General features: G+C 37.7%; 2 protein-coding genes and 1 non-coding gene across 3 annotated transcripts; all 3 read left to right on the top strand.

Moving 5' to 3' along the window:
* On the top strand, nt 3,287–4,212 carry LOC102175004 (olfactory receptor 143-like). The gene is given in 2 exon segments (XM_018042778.1): nt 3,287–4,004; nt 4,007–4,212. Coding segments are annotated over 2 exon segments (924 nt in total).
* On the top strand, nt 11,956–16,504 carry LOC102172873 (olfactory receptor 8B3-like). Its single transcript, XM_013975797.2, is given in 3 exon segments — nt 11,956–12,279; nt 12,282–12,410; nt 16,007–16,504. Coding segments are annotated over 3 exon segments (951 nt in total).
* TRNAV-CAC lies at nt 20,276–20,348 on the top strand. Its single transcript has one exon. It is a non-coding gene; the product is annotated as a tRNA-Val (tRNA).

Genomic DNA, 21,318 nt, shown 5'->3' with positions numbered 1-21,318 from the left:
TACAAACAATAAATTCTGGATAGGGTGTGGAAAAAAGAGAATGCTCTTGCACTGTTGGTGGGAATGTAATTTGATATAGCCACTATGGAAGATGGTATGGAGAGTCCTTTAAAAACTAGGAATAAAACCACCATATGACCCAGAAATCCCACTCCTAGGCATATACCCTGAGGAAACCAAAATTGAAAAAGATACAAGTATCCCATTGTTCATTTCATCACTATTTACAATAGCTAGAACATGGAAGCAACCTAGATGTCCATTGACAGATGAATGGATAAAGAAGTTGTGGTATATATACACACTGGAATATTACTCAGCCATTAAATGGAATGCATTTGAGTCAGTTCTAATGAGTTGAATGAACTTAGAGCCTGTTATACAGAGTGAAGTAAGTCAGAAAGAGAAAGATAAATGCAATATTCTAACACATGTATACAGAATCTAGAAAAATGGTACAGAAGAATGTATTTACAGGAAAGCAATGGAGAAACAGACATAGAGAATAGATTTATGGACATGGGCAGAAGGGAAGAGAAGGTGAGATGTATGGAAAGAGTAACATGGAAAGTTACATTACCATGTGTGAAATATATAGCCAGCAGGGATTTGATGAATGACTCAGGAAACTTAAACAGGGTCTCTGTATCAATCTAGAAAGTTGGGATGGGGAGAGAGATTCCAAAGGGAGGGGGTATATATATATATATATATATATATACCTTTGGCTGATTCATGTTGAGTTTGACAGGAAACAACAAAATTCTGTAAAGCAATTATCTTTCAATTAAAAATAAACAAAAGGAAAAAAAAAGAAGTAATTGGATATTCAGATATTCCTACCTCTCCATGTAGTAAGTTAACTGCTGCCATTATCACCCAGTAAAATCTAGAGATTTATTCCTTAAAAAGGCTCAAACACTCTCCAAATTAGGCGATTACCTGCACATTTGAGGGACGTTTTACCAAACTGAAAAATAGGCATGAAAGTAGAAATTTAAGGAATGTTAACATCATTAACCTTCTTCCTCCTTTTAGAGACTGTTGAACATACAGAGAAGAGTTTACCAACGCTGGAGAAGAAGTCAGAGGAAAATCTGGGAAAGTCTTTGGAATAAAAAGAAAAACAAGAAAGAATATGGAAATAAAAGCAATCATTAGCAAGATGGATTCACTATGATTAGTGTTTAAACGGTATTAATAACGTGCCTCAAGAATATTGATCTCACCTAATTTATGTTGAAAACTACATAGGTATGAATTAGGGGTGAAGAACAGGAAGAGAAAGGTGGATATTTGTGTGTATTTGTGTGTGTGTGTTTGTTTCAATGAGCATTTGTACAGTGATGATGAGCAGGTGACAGTGGTACCTATTGTCAAATTTCATAGGGATCCACATTAGAAAACTCTTAGAGTAACTGAAATTTGACATGAAGAGACACTGAAGAAGCTATGTAAGTGAGAAGAAAGGCCAAAAATTTCAAAGAGATGGATTCTCTGGGTTCTTGAAGACTAAATGAAAATGATGTGAGAACTGCTTATGCTTCATTCATGCATGCATTGTTTGGAGATTGGTGAAAATAGCTTTGAAAAGTATAACCCAGAAGACCAGCAGTGGAAACTGTAAGAAAATGCTTAATTCAATTTGGGGCACATTGAGCTGGACGGACATAAGTAGAAACAAGAGAGAATTGTCTCAAACGCCATTATGTTAGAAGACCAAGTATAAGTATACATCAGTCAACAATTCTTAAACACAGGTTTTTGCTACTGAGGGAACATTTGATGGTGTCTGGAGAACACTTTCATTTTCACAGTTGGTGATGGGGAGACACTAATGGGTTGCAGAAAGGGATGCTTTGCATCCTGTAATACACAGGATCATCCCACCAAAATTATCTAGACCAAAATGTCAATAGTGCCAGATTTCATTCGAGCCAAGTTGAGAAATCCTGATATTATGAATACAGTTGGGGAGAAGTACCAACATTTCTCAATCTCTTATTACATGTTAGCTATGTTCCTAATACATTGTGTGACATAACTCATTTAACCCTCAAAATGGTCCTATGAGATAGCTCACTTGCAAGTCTCATTTTATATATATATATACGTATATTTGTCTACCTATATATATTCAAGGATCAGACAGATTATATCATTGTCTATAGGCTCACAATTAAGAAGTTTAACTTCAAGAATTAAACTTTAGGGGCACACCAATAGTCTCATAACCATTTCGCTACACCTCTTTACAGAGATGAAATCCATAAGCAAGAAAATGCTGAAGCTATGATATACTAATGCAATCCCAGAGGTGCTAGGAAAGTGCTAACCATGGCAAGTAATCATGCCCCAGATGTTCCTTTTGAGAACTGGGCATAAGTTCCAGGAGATGATGAAGAAGTGAATATCAGCTCACACACTCTTCTTCTTTGGGGACTAAGAATTCTTATTGTGAAACTGTAAATTGAGTAGAACATTGTGCCCCAAAAGATCAACGACACAGGGTGGAAATACAGACTCATTAATTTCCACCCTCAGTGGGCTCATTTAACTTGAAAGGAAATCTCAAGGGAGAGAATAATTTTCAGTTTTTCTACTCAACTTTCCCTGAATGACAAGGAATGGGATAGATTCTTATTTGCATCATCTGATTGTTTTGGAGATCCTATAATGTTTCTTTCCTCTTTGCAATTGAAGAAGACCTTCTGGGAAAATTCTCAGATTTATGACCTGTTTTGTAACATGTCAAAGACTGAGGACCACAGTGATGGATACTGCCTCATTTATTTTCAGAAACTTTGAACCTCATGGACTGTAGGGCAGAAGTAGCCTTAAGGTTCAGTGGCAGTGAGCCATCGAGGAAAAAGCAGGTGAGTGTTGAATTGCCTTTGTCTCAATTCCCCTCAAACCTCAAACTATATAAATGAAGGGTTTTGAGGAACACTGCCTGTTTATTGCTGTTTTCAGCCCTTATCTTGAACAGAGCCTGGAGAGAGGCAGGAATGTTGTGCAGAGACGCTGAGAGTCTATCTGCATTTGTTTAGCACAGAGACAAACAGAAGGAGTAAGGGCAGAAAGAAGAACATGAGAAATATGCAGTAATAATCATCAGAAGTCTTGTATTTTGAATGCTTTGCCAAGTGTTTAGACAACCCCGGGGTTATAAACCAAGAGATCCAGCTCTCACTCTGGAGACAAAGAGGGAAGGTCCTTTAAGTTCCATTGTTAATCTCACTTTCTGCCCCTGTTCCTATAGACCACGACTGTGGAGCAAACGACTATGGAAAATGCCTCCTCCGTGAGTGAGTTTATCCTTATGGGATTGACAGACCAACCTAAACTCCAGATACCCCTGTTTTCTCTGTTTCTGCTGAACTATGTGGTCACTGTGGTGGGCAATTTATGGTTGATGATTCTAATTTGTCTAAATTCACACCTGCACACACCCATGTACTTTTATCTCTTCAATCTGTCCTTCATTGATCTCTGTTACTCATCTGTCTTTACCCCCAAAATGCTAATGAACTTTATTTCCAACAGGAATGTCATCTCCTTTACAGGATGTATGTCTCAGCTATTTTTCTTCTGCTTTTTTGTCAACTCTGAGTGCTATGTGTTGACAGCCATGGCCTATGATCGCTATGTGGCCATCTGTAAGCCCTTGCTGTACACAATGGCCATGTCCCCTCAGGTGTGTTCTCTGCTGATGTCTGGTTCATATGTGATGGGGTTTGCTGGAGCCATAGTCCACACAGGATCTATTATGACGCTGATATTTTGTGATTCCAATATCATTAACCATTACCTGTGTGACATCTTCCCACTGCTCCAGCTCTCCTGCAGCAGCACTTATGCCAATGAGATTGTGGTTTCTGCTGTTGTGGGAACAGTTATCATATTATCTAGCCTCATTATCTTCATTTCTTATGCTTTGATTCTTTTCAATATCCTTCATGTATCATCATCTAAAGGTTGGTCCAAAGCCTTGAGTACCTTGAGTACCACATTACAACAGTTAGTCTATTCTACGGATTTGGGCTGCTCACTCATGTCAAGCTACAATCTTCTAGGTTTGTGGAGCAGGGAAAGTTTTTCACAGTGTTTTCCACCAATGTGGTACCCATGCTGAACCCTCTCATTTATAGCCTCAGGAACAAGGATGTCAAAATTGCTGTGAAGACAGTCCTGAGGAGAATTACAAACTGAACCAGATCATTTATACCTCCTTTTCTTTGCCTTTTTTCTTTTCTCTGCTCCACTTTATCCTGTTTCTCCCATTCTTTTTTCATATCATTTATCTTTCTCATGTCTTCTTGACAGGACTTCATCTCTAATGTCTGATGTATTTTCTTCTCTTGCCACATAATGTAACTCTATATACCTATTCTTTGCCAGAAGAATCATCCTCAGCCCTAAGTGATCCAATACCACTTGCAGACAAGGGACCAATAACCTTTCCCATTTAATGATAACACTCTTATTTTCCCTATGCGTCATTCTCATCCAAGGTAAGCTATGGGTGTCTGTTCAGTCTAACCAATTCTTTTCTTTCTTGCCTTCATTACACTGAGACCTTTGCTATTTCAATAGTATCTTCACTTACCATTGCATTCAAACAGAAATGTAATGACAAAAATGTGGACATGATAAAGTTGTAGAAATGTCCCCCAAATTTCAGGATTCTTTTAGTAATATCTCCTGTTCTATATTTTATGTGCAACATAGGTAAATAAATTGAATAGTTTGTTGAACCATCCATAGTTCTTTCTTTTATTCTTGAAGATACTTGAAAATGAATAAGCTACTGTATTCTACTCACCTCTCTCAATCCAATAACATATGCCTCTTTTTATTGTATTGGTCAATTGATATGTTGTCATAAATATAATTGACATTGTCATCAACTAGTCCATTTATCCACCTCCTGCAAAGAGTTGACTCATTGGAAAAGACTATGGTGCTGGGAGGGATTGGGGGCAGGAAGAGAAGGGGATGACAGAGGATGAGATGGTTGGATGGCATCACTCGATGGATGTGAATCTGAGTGAACTCCGGGAGTTGGTGATTGACAGGGAGGCCTGGCGTGCTGCAATTCATGGGGTCACAAAGAGTCAGACATGACTGAGCGACTGAACTGAACTGACCTGAGTCCATTTATCTGTGGATTGTAATTGTGATTAAACTTACACAGTGATATTTTTGGCTACAGAATATGTTATCAAGTGTTTGGTCAGAATTTGCTGTCTCACTGTGCAAGGGGGCCTCTCCTTTGCAAAGGAAAATGTATTTCCCGCTTTGCAAAGCAAAGCAAAAATATCTGGCAGAAACCTTGTCCTATTGTGATGTATTCTATTAATTTGTAAATTTCACTCACTCCTTTTGTCTGTTAGATGAAAAAGTAAATCCGTAGTTAATGTGTGTTAGAATTTTACAAATGGTTTTAAAATACAAGTCTCATTTTTTCCTTTTTCTTTTTTTTCTTTTCCCGTGGGGTGGAGGCTGAGTAAATAGTCGTCTTACTTGCTCAGAATCACACAGCTAAAACTCCAGAGACCAGTTTTTAACCCACTGTTCACCTCATGAAAACATGGAAGGAAAGAAAATCTGTGAAGGGACAGAGAGAACATCTGGAGAGTTGTTTCTGAAAGAGCTTCAAAATGGGAATTTTCTTGTAAAGTAATTAGCCTCCAATTTAAATAAATACATTTATATTAAAAAAACTTTAAAAAATGGGAATTTTCCAATATGAATGTATCTCAAAAAACTAACAATAGAAATACAATATATCCCAGCAGTTCCACTCCTGGGCATATATCTGAAAATACGTATATGCTATTTCAAAAAGATCTCCATACTTCAATGTTCATAGCAGCATTATCTATCATTGCCAAGATATGGGAGCAACTGATAAATGTTCATCAACAGATGGATAGATACGATGTGGTAAATATAAACAATGGAGTATTACTCATCCATCAAAAGTATGAAAATTTCCCATTTACAGCAATGTGGATGGACTTGGAGAGTATTATGCTAAGTGGAGTAAGTCAGGAAAAAAAAGGACAAAGATGATATCACTTATATGTGAAATCAGAAAACTGTAAAAAATTAGTGAATATAGCAAAAGAGATACAGATTCAATGATGTAGAGAACAAATTTATGTTTACCTGTGGGGAAAAGGAAGTGGGAAGAGGATAAACGGACAGGTGATTAAGAGGTATAAACTATTATGTATAAAATAAGCTATAAGGATATATTGTACAACACAGGAGATATAGCCAGGATTTTTATAATAACTATAAATGGAAAATAACCTCTAAGAATTGGGAATCACTATATTGTACACTTGTAACTCATATAATATTGTACATCAACTACAATAAAATAAAAAGAGAGGTTTTGATAGGTAATTGATATTTCATTCATACAACCAATGGAAAAATTACATTCCAGAAACAAGTACACATTTACATTAGGATTTTGAAGACTTTATTTGGAAATGTTATGTTATCTAGTAGATAAAATCATCACAATACAGCTTTAAATATAAGAATATTTTCAGTTTTTAGATAATTTATGTTAATATTATAAAGGTTGAAAATACCTATTTTTCTTACTTTATCATCAAACGTAACAGGCATGCTAGAATGCTCACTGAACATTCATTTATGGTGTAATAAATAATTTAAAATTGAATTTAATATCTACAAAGGTCACAAAATATTTCCAACATAGTTTATTCAGTACTTATAGCTATATTTTTTCCCATGTGCATTTGTCCTAAAAAATCTAGCTAAATGGTATGAGATAGATAAGTTTTAAGAGCTTATTTAGTAATTTTCTGGTGGAGTCTTTAGGGTTTTCTATGTAGAGGATCATGTCATCTGCAAACAGTGAGAGTTTTACCTCTTCTTTGCCAGTTTGGATTCCTTTTATTTCTTTTTCTGCTCTGATTGCTGTGGCCAAAACTTTCAGAACTATGTTGAATAGTAGTGGTGAATGTGGGCACCCTTGTCTTGTTCCTGACTTTAGGGGAAATGCTTTCAGTTTCTCACCATTGAGGATAATGTTTGCTGTGGGTTTGTCATATATAGCTTTTATTATGTTGAGGTATGTTCCTTCTCTTCCTGCTTTCTGGAGTGCTTTTATCATAAATGAATACTGAATTTTGTCAAAGACTTTCTCTGCATCTATTGAGATAATCATATGGCTTTTATTTTTCAATTTGTTAATGTGGTGTATTGCATTGATTGATTTGTGGATATTGAAGAATCCTTCCATCCCTGGGATAAAGCTTATTTGGTCATTATGTATGATCTTTTTAATGTGTTATTGGATTCTGATTGCTAGAATTTTGCTAAAGATTTTTGCATCTATGTTCATCAGTGATATTGGCCTGTAGTTTTCTTTTTTTATGGCATCTTTGTCAGGTTTTGCTATTAGGGTGATGGTGGCCTCATAGAATGAGTTTGGAAGTTTACCTTCCTCTGCAATTTTCTGGAAGAGTTTGAGTAAGATGGGTGTTAGCTCTTCTCTAAACTTTTGATAGAATTCAGCTGTGAAGCCGCCTGGACATGGGCTTTTGTTTGCTGGAAGATTTCTGATTACAGTTTCAATTTCCGTGCTTGTGATGGGTCTTTTAGATTTTCTATTTCTTCCTGGTTCAGTTTTGGAAAGTTGTACTTTTCTAAGAATTTGTCCATTTCTTCAAGTTGTCCATATTATTGGCACATAATTGCTGACAGTAGTCTCTTATGGGCCTTTGTATTTCTGTGTTGTCTGTTGTGATCTCTCCATTTTCATTTCCAATTTTATTGATCTGATTTTTCTCCCTTTGTTTCTTGATGACTCTGGCTAATGGTGTGTCAATTTTATTTATCCTCTCAAAGAACCAGCTTTTGGCTTTGTTGACTTTTGCTATGGTCCCTTTTGTTACTTTTGGATTTATTTCTGCCCTAATTTTAAAGATTTCTTTCTTTCTGCTAATTAATATTGTGAAGTTTCAGGATATAAAATCAACACACAGAAATCCCTTGCATTCCTATACACTAATAATGAGAAAATAGAGAAATTAAGGAAACAATTCCATTCACCATTGCAACGAAAAGAATAAAATACTTAGGAATATATCTACCTAAAGAAACTAAAGACCTATACTTAGAAAACTATAAAACACTGGTGAAAGAAATCAAACAGGACACCAATAGATGGAGAAATATACCGTGTTCATGGACCAGAAGAATCAAAGTAGTGAAAATGAGTATACTACCCAAAGCAATCTATAGATTCAATGCAATCCCTATCAAGCTACCGACGGTATTTTTCACAGTTAGAACAAATACTTTCACAATTTGTATGGAAATACAAAAAAACCTCAAATAGCCAAAGCCATCTTGAGAAAGGAGAATGGAACTGGAGGAATCAACCTGCCTGACTTCAGGCTCTACTAGAAAGCCACAGTCATCAAGACAGTGTGGTACTGGCACGGAGACAGAAATATAGATCAATGGAACAAAATAGAAAGCCCAGAGATAAACCCACACACCTATGGACACCTTATCTTTGACAAAGGAGGGAAGAATATAGAATACAGAAAAGACAATCTCTTTAACAAGTGGTGCTGGGGAAACTGGTCAACCACTTGTACAAGAATGAAACTAGAACTCTTTCTAACACCATACACAAAAATAAACTCAAAATGGATTAAAGATCTAAATGTAAGACCAGAAACTATAAAAATCCTAGAGGAGAACATAGGCAAAATACTCTCCGACATAAATCACAGCAGGATCCCCTATGACCTACCTCCTAGAATATTAGAAGTAAAAGCAAAAATAAACAAATAGGACCTAATTAACATTAAAAGCTTCTGCACAACAAAGGAAACTACAAGCAAGGTGAAAAGACAGTGTTCAGAATGGGAGAAAATACTAGCAAATGAAGCAACTGACAAAGAATTAATCTCAAGCAACATTTGCAGCTCAATTCCAGAAAAATAAATGACCCAATCAAAATATGGGCCAAAGAACTAAATAGACATTCCTCCAAAGAAGACATACAGATGGCTAACAAACACATGAAAAGTTGCTCAACATCACTCATTATCAGAGAAATGCAAGTCAAAACTACAGTGAGGTACCATTTCACGCCAGTCAGAATGGCTGCTATCCAAAAGTCTACAAGCAATAAATGTTGGAGAGAGTGTGGAGAAAAGGGAACCCTCTTACATTGTTGGTGGGAATGCAAACTAGTACAGCCACTATGGAGAATAATGTGGAGATTCTTTTAAAAACTGGAAATAGAACTTCCATATGACCCAGAAACTCCACTGCTGGGCATACACATCGAGGAAACCAGAATTGAAAGAGACACATGTACCCCAATGTTCATCACAGCACTGTTTATAATAGCCAGGACATGAAAACAACCTAGATGCCCATCAGCAGACGAATGGATAAGGAAAGCAGTGGTACATATACACAATAGATTATTACTCAACCATTAAAAAAAAATACATTTGAATCAGTTCTAATGAGGTGGATGAAACTGGAGCCTATTATACAGAGTGAAGTAAGCCAGAAAGTAAAACACCAATGCAGTACACTAACCCATATGTATGGAATTTAGAAAGATGGTAATGATAACCCTGTATGCGAGACAGCAGAAGAGACACAGATGTATAAAACAGTCTTTTGGACTCTGTGGGAGAGGGCGAGGGTGAGATGATTTGGGAGAATGGCATTGAAACATAGAAATGTTTTATGTATAATATCATATGTGAAACGAATCGCCAGAGCAAGCTCGACGCATGATACAGGATGCTTGGGGCTGGTGCACTGGGATGACCCAGAGGGATGGTATGGGGAGGAAGGTGGGAGAGGGGTTTAGGATGGGGAACACGTGCACACTCGTGACGGATTCATGTTGATGCATGGCAAAACCAACACAATATTGTAAAGTAATTAGCCTCCAATTAAAATAAATAAATTTATGTTAAAAAATAAGATGAGTTTCAGAAGTATTCATTGAATTATTTCTGTGTACTCAAAATTGTTCTTAGTTTCAGGATCCAGATCGTTAACAAGATAGAATAAATGTGTATTCTTATAGAATACACAGTTTATAGAAAATCACAAATTAAAGGGGAAAAGTCTAATGAATATTATGAAAGAGAATCTACTGAAATTTATGAGAACATTACTAATAACAGCTGATGTTTATTGACACTCATATGCCAATACTGACCCAACCATTTTACTTAGTGTTTTTTTTTTTAATTAACACAACATCTTAGTGAAAGAGAAACTATTATTACATTCCTTATTTTACCTAGGAGAGCCAAGAGATTAAATAATTTTTTCAAAGTGTTATAGTGTGTAAAAGTGGAAGAAGGAAGGTAAGATTCACAGCACTCTCTCTAACTCTATAACCCATACCTTTTTCTATGATGAGAAGAATTGATAACTTCAGTTACTGAAATGTTACAGAAAATTAGGCAGCAATAGAGTCTGATAGAAATTTCAGGAATATGTTAAACGTATAAACTATAGAAGGGATATACTATATTGTAAATTATTTCAGAGAATCTCACAAAGAGAAAACTGAATTGAGTTGCTGCAACATTTAATGTGTTCAGATAAAGAAATAAAGAAACCTGAAAGTAGGTCTTTTCTGGAACTATGTCCATTTTAGTAAATGTGAATAAAAAGGGAATGAGACAATGTAGTAGCTTTCCCCTCAGAGCTGTAGATTACGAGGAGAGGAGAATTCACTTTGGATCTACCTGAGGGATGTACAGTCCCCAGAGTAAAGCAAAAATGACTAAGAGTGGGTCCCTAAGGAACTAAAGACAGATCAAGAACCAGGATCCATAATTTCCTTATTCCATATTGTATATATAATCTACATCCTGGGGAGGAGACCAAGCAAGCTTCTAACCTGCTTTTCACCAAGTGCACTACATAATTACACTCAGGTTAAATCTGTGTCTAGTAGCAGGGATGATAATAAAAGGATTATCTTTCTTCTGTCACATGAGAACACTGAAAATACCAGAAATTATAGATGCTCAGAATGCTTCCAGGGCATAGGTGAATTAATATTTAGCTCCTCCCCCCTAAAATCAAATGGATCAAGCCTGTAGAATGTGAAATAACATTTCCAGAACCAACAGGGTAAAGACGTAGGGTAAGGGAGACAGTCCTACAGTTTTAAGATCAAAGTTGGGTGAGTTTCTGAATTTAATTTACAATACTTATTCCTTGTTTTGTGATCAAAGTCCAAGGACCTATTATATGTCCATTCTTTCTCATTTTGTGCAGCTGAGACTCAACTAAAACTACTGGAAGCATCTATTGGAGAGGAATCAGCGAATATTAGAGGGGCTCAAAGACATGTCAGTCAGGAAGTTTCCTCTAAATAGGTAGGTCTCTCACTCTTCTTCCTTTATGATTTTTACTCTGTGACAAGGTTGATAACAATTCTCCTAGACTCGGGTCCCCTCATCTTGGTTTAGAAACAGTGTTCTTGGTTCCTGGTCTATCTGCTTGAGAAGCCAGTGCCCAGTTGCTAGTGTCACTGCCTCCAGTTGTACTGGTGAGGGAAGAGTTAACAGGAATGAGGGAATGTTGAAAAGAGAGTAGAAGAGTTGCATTCTTCTCCATTCTTCTTTTCCTTGGGTTTTTCCAGAAGGTATATTTGCATATGGCAACTCTTGCTTTCCCTCTCTAGTATGATTGTGATATCCTTTGTTATATTTAGCTTATAAAAACTCTAATTAGGCGAGTCCACATCACTCTATATCCTGATAGTGGAAAAGGCAGACTATGTGAGACCAGGTCAGCATAGTGTCAGGCATTCACAGTGTATATTCTGTTTTGTAGAATGGATGAACTGAGTTGTTTTCTAATGGAACCCTTTCTTGTATCCATAGATTCCTTTAGAGAAGAATGGCTCCTGGAAATGGGTCTTTTGTGACTCAGTTCATTTTGATGGGATTAACAGACCAACCAGATCTCCATCTCCCCTTATTCTTCCTGTTCCTAGGAATGTATACAGTCACTGTGACAGGGAATTTGAATTTGATAATCTTAATTTTGCTAAATTCACATCTACACACCCCCATGTACTTTTTCCTCTTTAACTTGTCCTTCATAGATCTCTGTTATTCTTCTGTGTTTACACCCAAAATGCTGATTAACTTATCAAAGAAGAATATTATTTCTTACATGGGGTGCATGACTCAGCAGTTCTTTTTCTTTCTTTTTTTTTTTTTTTTGTAATTTCTGAAATCTATGTGCTGATATCAATGGCCTCTGACCGCTATGTAGCTGTCTGTAACCCACTCTTGCATAATGTTGTTATGTCCCCAAAAGTGTGTTCCAGGCTTATGTTTGGTTCCTCGGTTCAGTTCAGTCACTCGGTCGTGTCCAACTCTTTCCAACCCCAATAATTGTAGCCTGCCAGGCCTCCCTGTCCATCACCAACTCCCAGAGTTCACTCAGACTCACGTCCATCGAGTCAGTGATGCCATCCAGCCATCTCATCCTCTGTCATCCCCTTCTCCTCCTGCCCACAAACCCTCCCAGCATCAGAGTCTTTTCCAATGAGTCAACTCTTCACATGAGGTGGCCAAACTACTGGCGTTTTAGCTTTAGCAACATTCCTTCCAAATAAATCCCAGGGCTGATCTCCTTCAGAAAGGATTGGTTAGATGTCCTTGCAGTCCAAGGGACTCTCAAGAGTCTTCTCCAACATCACAGTTCGATAGCATCAATTCTTTGGCACTCAGCCTTCTTCACAGTCCAACTCTCACATCCATACATGACCACAGGAAAAACCATAGCCTTGACTAGACAGACCTTAGTAAGCAAAGTAATGTCTCTGCTTTTGAATATGCTGTCTAGGTTGGTCATAACTTTTTCTTCCAAGGAGTAAGCATCTTTTAATTTCATGGATGCAATCACAATCTGCAGTGATTTTGGAGCCCAAAAAATAAAGTCTGACACTGTTTCCACTGTTTCCCCATCTATTTCCCATGAAGTCATGGGACCAGATGCCATGATCTTCATTTTCTGAATGTTGAGCTTTAAGCCAACTTTTTCACTCTCCTCTTTCACTTTCATCAAGAGGCTTTTAAGTTCCTCTTCATTTTCTGCCATAAGGGTGGTGTCATCTGCATATCTGAGGTTATTGATATTTCTCCCAGCAATCTTGATTCCAGTTTGTGCTTCTTCCAGCCCAGTGTTTCTCATGATGTACTCTGAATATAAGTTAAATAAGCAGGGTGACAATATAAAGCCTTGACTTACTCATTTTCCTATTTGGAACCAGTCTGTTGTTCCATGTCCAATTCAAAGTGTTTCTTCCTGACCTGCATACAGATTTCTCAAGAGGTAAGTCAGGTGGTCTGGTATTCCCATCTCTTTCAGAATTTTCCACAGTGTATTGTGATCCACACAGTCAAAGGCTTCGGCATAGTCAATAAAGCAGAAATAGATGTATTTCTGGAACTCTCTTGCTTTTTTCATGATCCAGCTGATGTTGGCAATTTGATCTCTGGATCATCTATCTTTTCTAAAACCAATTGAACATCAAAAAGTTCACAGTTCACGTATTGCTGAAGCCTGGCTTGGAGAATTTTGAGCATTACTTCACGAGCTTGTGAGATGAGTGTAATTGTGTGGTAGCTTGAGCATTCTTTGGCATTACCTTTCTTTGGGATTGGAATGAAAACTGACCTTTTCCAGTCTTGTGGCCACTGTTGAGTTTTCCAAATTTGCTGGCATATTGAGTGCAGCACTTTCACAGCATCATCTTTCAGGATTTGAAATAGCGCAACTGGAATTCCATATCACCTCCACTAGCTTTGTTCATAGTGATGCTTTCTAAGGCCCACTTGACTTCACATTCCAGGATGTTTGGCTCTAGATGAGTGATCACACCATCATGATTATCTGAGTCATGAAGATCTTTTTTGTACAGTTCTTCTGTGTATTGTATTCTTCTTGCCACTTCTTCTTAATATCTTCTGCTTCTGTTAGGTCCATACCATTTCTGTCCTTTATTGAGCCCATCTTTGCATGAAATGTTCCATTGATATCTCTAATTTTCTTGAAGAGATCTCCAGTCTTTCCCATTCTGTTGTTTTCCTCTATTTCTTTGCATTGATCACTGAAGAAGGCTTTCTTGTCTCTTGTTGCTATTCTTTGGAACTCTGGATTCAGATGCTTATATCTTTTCTTTTCTCCTTTGCTTTTCCCCTCTCTTCTTTTCACAGCTATTTGTAAGGCCTCCCAGACAGCCATTTTGCTTTTTTTCATTTCTTTTCCATGGGGATGTTCTTGATCCCTGTCTCCTGTACAATGTCACGAACCTCATTCCATAGTTCATCAGGCACTCTATCTATCAGATCTGGGCCCTTAAATCTATTTCTCACTTCCACTGTATAATCATAGGGGACTTGATTTAGGTTATACGTGAATGGTCTAGTGGTTTTCCCTACTTTTGTCAATTTAAGTCTGAATTTGGTAATAACGAGCTCATGATCTGAGCCACAGTCAGCTCCTGGTCTTGTTTTTGTTGACTGTATAGAGTTCCTCCAACTTTGGCTGCAAAGAATATAATCAATCTGATTTTGGTGTTGACCATCTGGTGATGTCTATGTGTAGAGTCTTCTCTTGTGTTGTTGGAAAAGGGTGTTTGCTATGACCAGTGCATTTTCTTGGCAAAACTTTATTAGCCTTTGCCCTGCTTCATTCCACATTCCAAGGCCAAATTTGCCTGTTACTCCAGGTGTTTCTTGACTTCCTACTTTTGCATTCCAGTCCCCTATAATGAAAAGGACATCTTTTTTGGGTGTTAGTTCTAAAAGGTGTTGTAGGTCTTCATAGAACCATTTAACTTCAGCTTCTTCAGTGTTACTGGTTGGGGCATAGACTTGGATTACTGTGATACTGAATGGTTTGTCTTGGAAATGAACAGAGATCATTCTGTCATTTTTGAGACTGAATCCAAGTACTGCATTTGGGACTCTTTTGTTCACCATGATAGCTACTCCAGTTCTTCTGAGGGATTCCTGCCCTCAGTAGCAGATATAATGGTCATCTGAGTTAAATTCACCCATTCCAGTCCATTTTAGTTTGCTGATTCCTAGAATGTCAACGTTCACTCTTGCCATCTCTTGTTTGACCACTTCCAATTTGCCTTGATTCATGGACCTGACAATACAGGTTCCTATGCAATATTGCTCTTTACAGCATTGGACCTTGCATCTATCACCAGTCACATCCACAGCTGGGTATTGTTTTTGCTTTGGCTCCATCCTTTCATTCTTTCTGGAGTTATTTCTCCACTGATCTCCAGTAGTGTGTTGGGCACCTACTGACCTGGGGAGTTCCTCTTTCAGTATCCTATCATTTTGCCTTTTCCTACTGTTCATGGGGTTCTCAAGGCAAGAATACTGAAGTGGTTTGCCATTCCCTTCTCCAGTGGACCACATTCTGTCAGACCTCTCCACCATCACCCACCCATCTTGGGTTGCCCCGTGGGCATGGCTTAGTTTCATTGAGTTAGACAAGGCTGTGGTCCTAGTGTGATTAGATTGACTAGTTTTCTGTGAGTATGGTTTCAGTGTGTCTGCCCTCTCATGCCCTCTTGCAACACCTATCATCTTACTTGGGTTTCTCTTACCTTAGGTGTGGGGTATCTCTTCACGCTGCTCCAGCGAAGCGCAGCCGCTGCTCCTTACCTTGGACGAAGGGTATCTTCTCACAATCGCCCTTCCTGACTTTCAATGTAGGATAGCTCCTCTAGGCCCGCGTGTGCCCACCCAGCCACTGCTCCTTGGACGTGGGGTTGCTCTACCTGGCCGCCGCTCCTGGCCTCGGATGCGGGGTGGCTCCTCCCAGCCGCTGCCCCTGACCTCAGATGTGGGGTAGCTCCTCTCAGCCGTGCTTAGTGCGCCGGTCACAGCCGCTCACGTCTCAGGCAATTACACAGCTTGGTTCCTACTTGATGGCATTTTCTGGTGCCATGGCTCACACTGGATGCATGCTGAGACTGACCTTCTGTGATGCCAGTAACATCAACCATTATTTCTGTGACATCCACCCTCTACTGCAACTCTCCTCCACAAGTACTTTCATCAATGAACTTGTAGTTTTCTTCGTGGCAGGCATCAATATAATTGTGCCCAACATTGCCATCTTTGTCTTTTATGGTCTCATTTTCTCCAACATCTTTCATATCAGCTCCACGGAAGGCAGGTCCAAAGCCCTAAGCACCTGCAGTTCTCACATAATTGCCGTTTCTCTGTTCTTTGGGTCAATGTCATTTATGTATCTCAAACCATCTTCTGCTGGGTCTATGGATGATAGAAGAATTTCTTCTGTCTTTTGCACTAATGTGGTTGCTATGATGAACCCGTTAATCTACAGCTTTAGAAATAAAGATGTGAAAACAGCTCTGAGAAAAACTGTAGATGGAATTCAGTTTTGATTAGCAACAGTATCTTTTCGTGCAGATATTCAAAGTATAAGAAGATTCTCTTTCAATTATAATAATTTTATTAGCATCTTCTTATGCTATTTCATTTTTATCATATTGAAGAGATTTGAGGCTTAACTTATTTATACTTATACAGGAGCACTTCTCTCCTTATTCAATATTTGCATAATTTCCTTTTCTTGCACGTTCCCATTTATTGGTACTATTAAAAAGACATTTACTATCTTATTTACTATTTATAACTGTGGTGCTGGAGAAGATTCGTGAGAGTCCCTTGGACTGCAAGGAGATCAAACCAGTCCATCCTAAAGGAGATCAGTCCTGAATTTTCATTGGAAGGACTGATGTTGAAGCTGAAACTACTATGCTTTGGCCATCTGATGTGAAGATCTGACTCATTCAAAAACACCCTGATGCTGGGAAAGATTGAAGGCAGGAGGAGAAGTGGATGACAGAGGATGAGATGGTTGGATGGCATCACCGACTCAATGGACACAAGGTAAAGTAAATTCCTGGACTTGGTGATGGACAGGGAAGCCTGGCATGCTGCAGTCCCTGGGGTCACAAAGAGTCGAACATGACTGAGTGACTGAACTGAACTGAACTTACTATTTATGGGATTCCCAGTTGGCTCATTGTTAAAGAATACACCTGAGATTGCAGGACACGCATTTTCAATCCCTGGGTCAGGAAGATCCTCTGGAGGAGGAAAGAGCAACCCACTCCTGCATTCTTGCTTGGGACATCCCATGGACAAGGATCCTGGAGGGCTACTGTCCATGAGGTCACAAACACATAAGAGCTTGCACACGTTACTATTTATTATAATACATTTTATTTGTTTATTGTATTATTTTCTAGAAAACATTCTTCTCCATTAGTTTGAACTTCCCTTTCCTTCTGAAAATATAAGACTGACAACAAATGATCAAATCAGGGAAAATTAGTGTGACATAATGTCCCTGGGGATATCTTATCTGCCAATTGCCATTGGAAGCATGAATCTCAGAACGTTTCCTCCTTCCATCTTTCCAGGCTTCATCTAGCAAGACTCAGTTCAGTTCAGGTCAGTCACTCAGTCTTGTCTGATGCTTTGGGACCCCAGACTATAACACCTTTAATTCCTGAAGTGGAAGATCTCAAGAGACTCTTAAGTATAACAAAATTTGCATCTGCATTATACTTCCTTTGACAAAGTTTTTTCTTTACCTGCACACAACAGTTTGCCAAAATATATTTATTATTTGAATGGTGCAATAAAGTTCAGAGTAGTCAATGATTTATTTACAATCATATATGTTTTTAATGAAAAAGTCTAGAATAAATTTAGGTTTCTGATTTAAAGTTTCTAATCTCCTTAGTATCCTTTGCTTCTATTTTATTTCATTAATTTTGTTTAAGTAAACATGGCACGGGAAAAACTATTCTAACTTGTAAGCTGACTGTGCTTTGTTACACGGTGGTACATGAATTTCTCTCAAGGTGAGCATTGCTCTTTTATTTTATTGTTTTTTTTGGAAGAGTTTTTCAGGGCATTTTTGTTGTAGTTATTTATTGAAAAGATAATACCTTTTGGGCCAGTATACTGGGGAGATGATTGGTCGAGTAAGAACATTCCTTCTTTCACAAAATTAAAAAAAAAAAAAAGATTTGGAATGCTTGCAAGTGTTTGCAATTCAGAGAACAGGGCATAGGAGAGAAAGGAGCCCAGAAACCTCTCCTGAGGCTGGACATCAACAAACACATGGCCAATAAATAAGACATCCCTTGTGGAGCATGGTTGTGGGGCTTGGGTCCTGCATTTTCATTTGGAAGTTTATTCTGTTCCATCTGATGAGATAAATACATCGAGTCCATAAAGTTTTTTCGGAACTTAGAGTGCACAGTGACCATACAGTAGTAGAATTAGGTGAACAAAGGTGAATAAGCCATGATCAGAACTGGGGAAAAATGGGTAGAAATAAGACAATTTTTTACAACATAAAATGGTGAGTAGTAATTAAAGCTCAAATTATAAGGAATCTAGAAAATATGATAGAAAACTAAGCCTATATTTATGAGTCTCTTCCTTTTTCTGGACAGCCTTAGAAATATTATAGAGATCATGGGATTTATCTGGATGGGATAAAAACTGAAACTTTTGATATTAAAGAAAGCTAAACTCACAAATCTCCATTCCTTTGGTGTAACCTTGGCACAATCGAATCACTCCTGCTTTTGTTGACTTCTGTATGCTACTTCCTTATGAATTTTAAGGTATAAAACCATAAATCAATCTGCAGTTAGAACTATGATAATTTGAAAGAAACATTTGGTGGATAACTCAAAGTTGTAATAATGCTGTAATATTGTGTAATAATGTGCTTTCTGAAATCAGTTACTATATTTCTTTCTTATTTTTTTAGAAAATAGGGAAAATTCATAAGCCTTAATTGTGACAATTTCAACACTTTTAAGGGTAATTTTAGCAATATTTTTGATTTTACTTGTTTTCTAATCATCTCTCGAGTTAGATGTGAATTTAGCAACGTTTGCTTGTTTGCATTATTAGATACTCAGCATTGACTTATTTTTTTTTCTCCTTGATATATCCTTGACTTATGGTTTTAAATGACCACTCATACTCCAGCCCCTGATCTCAATACAAACGTATATGATTTTCGCATGCTAAGGTCTATAGGTATACAAAATAGTTGACCTAGTTAGATATTTTTTATTATTTACATATTACCCCTTTTTATAAACTTGTTTTCCTTATTGATAGAGAAGTATATCTAAAGAAGTAAATAATAACTATACTATTTGGGAACACACTGCAGAAGTGCATCCAATCTGTTCTAAATTTTATCATTATTTGAGGTGCCAAAAATGTCCTACAGCTGGTCACAAGTCTTCCATTTGAGAAACCTCAAAATAGAAGCTAAATTTGTTTAATTTTTAGAAAAAGTAAATGCTCTTTCATATTAGATGTCATTCTGTCAGAATATTGCAGAAAAATGACTGAGCAACTAAACAACACAAGTGTTATAGTTTGTAATGGTGGGATAAGGAAAGCAAGATTCACAGCAGTCTAATTCAATAGCCCCTACTGTTTTGTTTTTTTTTTTTTTAATTTTTATTTTTACTTTATTTTGCTTTACAATACTGTATTGGTTTTGCCATACATTGACATGAATCAGCCACTGGTGTACATGAGTTCCCACGGGTGTACATGAGTTCCCATGGGTGTACGTGAGTTCCTGAACCACCCTCCCACCTCCCACCCCATATCATCTCTCTGGATCATCCCCGTGCACCAGCCCCAAACATCCTGCATCCTATATCAAACATAGACTGGAGATTTGTTTCTTACCTGATAGTATACATGTTTCAATGCCTGTGTTTAACCTGGGCAAGACTAAATCACTTCTCCTTTTGTTGGCTACTTCGTCTTGGGATTTTAAGGTATAAAATCTTCAAATTTCTGTTAGAGAATGATAGTTTGAAAAATATATTTAGTGACTAACTCAAGTTATGACTTTTCTCAAACAGGACATTGCATTACTTTCCTTTTGAGAAAATACAGGGAAACGGATATGCAAAAATGCTTAAACGACTCTTGTGCAGAGTCATTCAGTTGTGTCCTACTATTTGTGACACCATGGACTGTAGCCCACCAGACTCCTTTGCCCATGGAATTTTCCAGGCAAGAATACTGGAGTGGGTTGCCATAGGTTTGTTGTACATGGCCTTTATTATATTAAGATGTACCCTCTAAGCCTTGTTTCTGTAGTGTTGTGGTTATCACTTTAGCCTCACATGACAAAGGTCCCTGGTTCAAAACCAGGCAGAAACAGACTTTCAGAAGCCTAAGGGTCTCTGTTAGTCGCTAATTACTAAGGGCTTCCCTGGTGGCACAGTGGTAAAAAAATCTGTCTGCAATGCAGGAGACCCAGTTTCGACCCTTGGGTTGGGAAGATCCCCTGGAGAAGGAAATGGCAGCCCACTCCAGTATTCTTGCCTGGAGAATCCCATGGACCAAGAAGCCTGGCAGGCTACAGTCCATAGTGTCACAAAGAGTTGGACAAGCCTGAAGAGACTTAGCACACATGCACGTATACCCTCTATGCTCACTTTCTGGAGAGTTACTATCATAAATTGGTGCTGAATTTTGTCAAAAGTTTATTGTACATCTATTTAGATGATCATATTGTTTTTATTCTTCAGTTTGATGTGATGTATCACATTGATAGATTTGTGACTTTTGAAAAATCCTTGCATTTCTGAGATTAATCCCATTTGATCATGGTGTAAGATCTTTTAAAAGTATTGTTGGATTCAGATTGCTAGGATTTTGTTGAGGATTTCTGCATCTGTTTTTCATCAATGATAGTGGCCTATAATTTTCTTTTTTGTGCCATCTTTGTCTGGCTTTGGTATCAGGTCCTGGTGGCCTCATAGAATGAGTTTGAAAGTTTTCCTTCCTCTGCAATTTTTGGGAAGTTTCAGGAGGATATCAACTAAATATTTGATAGAATTTGCCTGTGATGTCATCAGGTTCTGGGCTTTTGTTTATTGAGAGTTTTTATTTATTTATTTATTTATTTTTCCTGGGGAGTGGTTTATTTTTATTTTTTTACTTTGCAATATTGCATTGGTTTTGCCATACATCAACATGAATCCTCCATGACAACTTCAATTTCAGTGCTTGTGATTTGTTTGATCATATTTCTATTTTTTTCCTGGCTCAGTATTAGGAGACTGTGCCTTTCTAAGAATTTGTCCAGTTCTTCAGGTTGTCCATTTTATTGGCATACAGTTGCTCA

Source organism: Capra hircus, chromosome 29 (assembly GCF_001704415.2).
Source record: "Capra hircus breed San Clemente chromosome 29, ASM170441v1, whole genome shotgun sequence".
Classification (NCBI taxonomy): domain Eukaryota; kingdom Metazoa; phylum Chordata; class Mammalia; order Artiodactyla; family Bovidae; genus Capra; species Capra hircus.
Note: the sequence above shows the minus strand (reverse complement) of the source record. Positions and strands in the feature narration are given on the sequence as shown.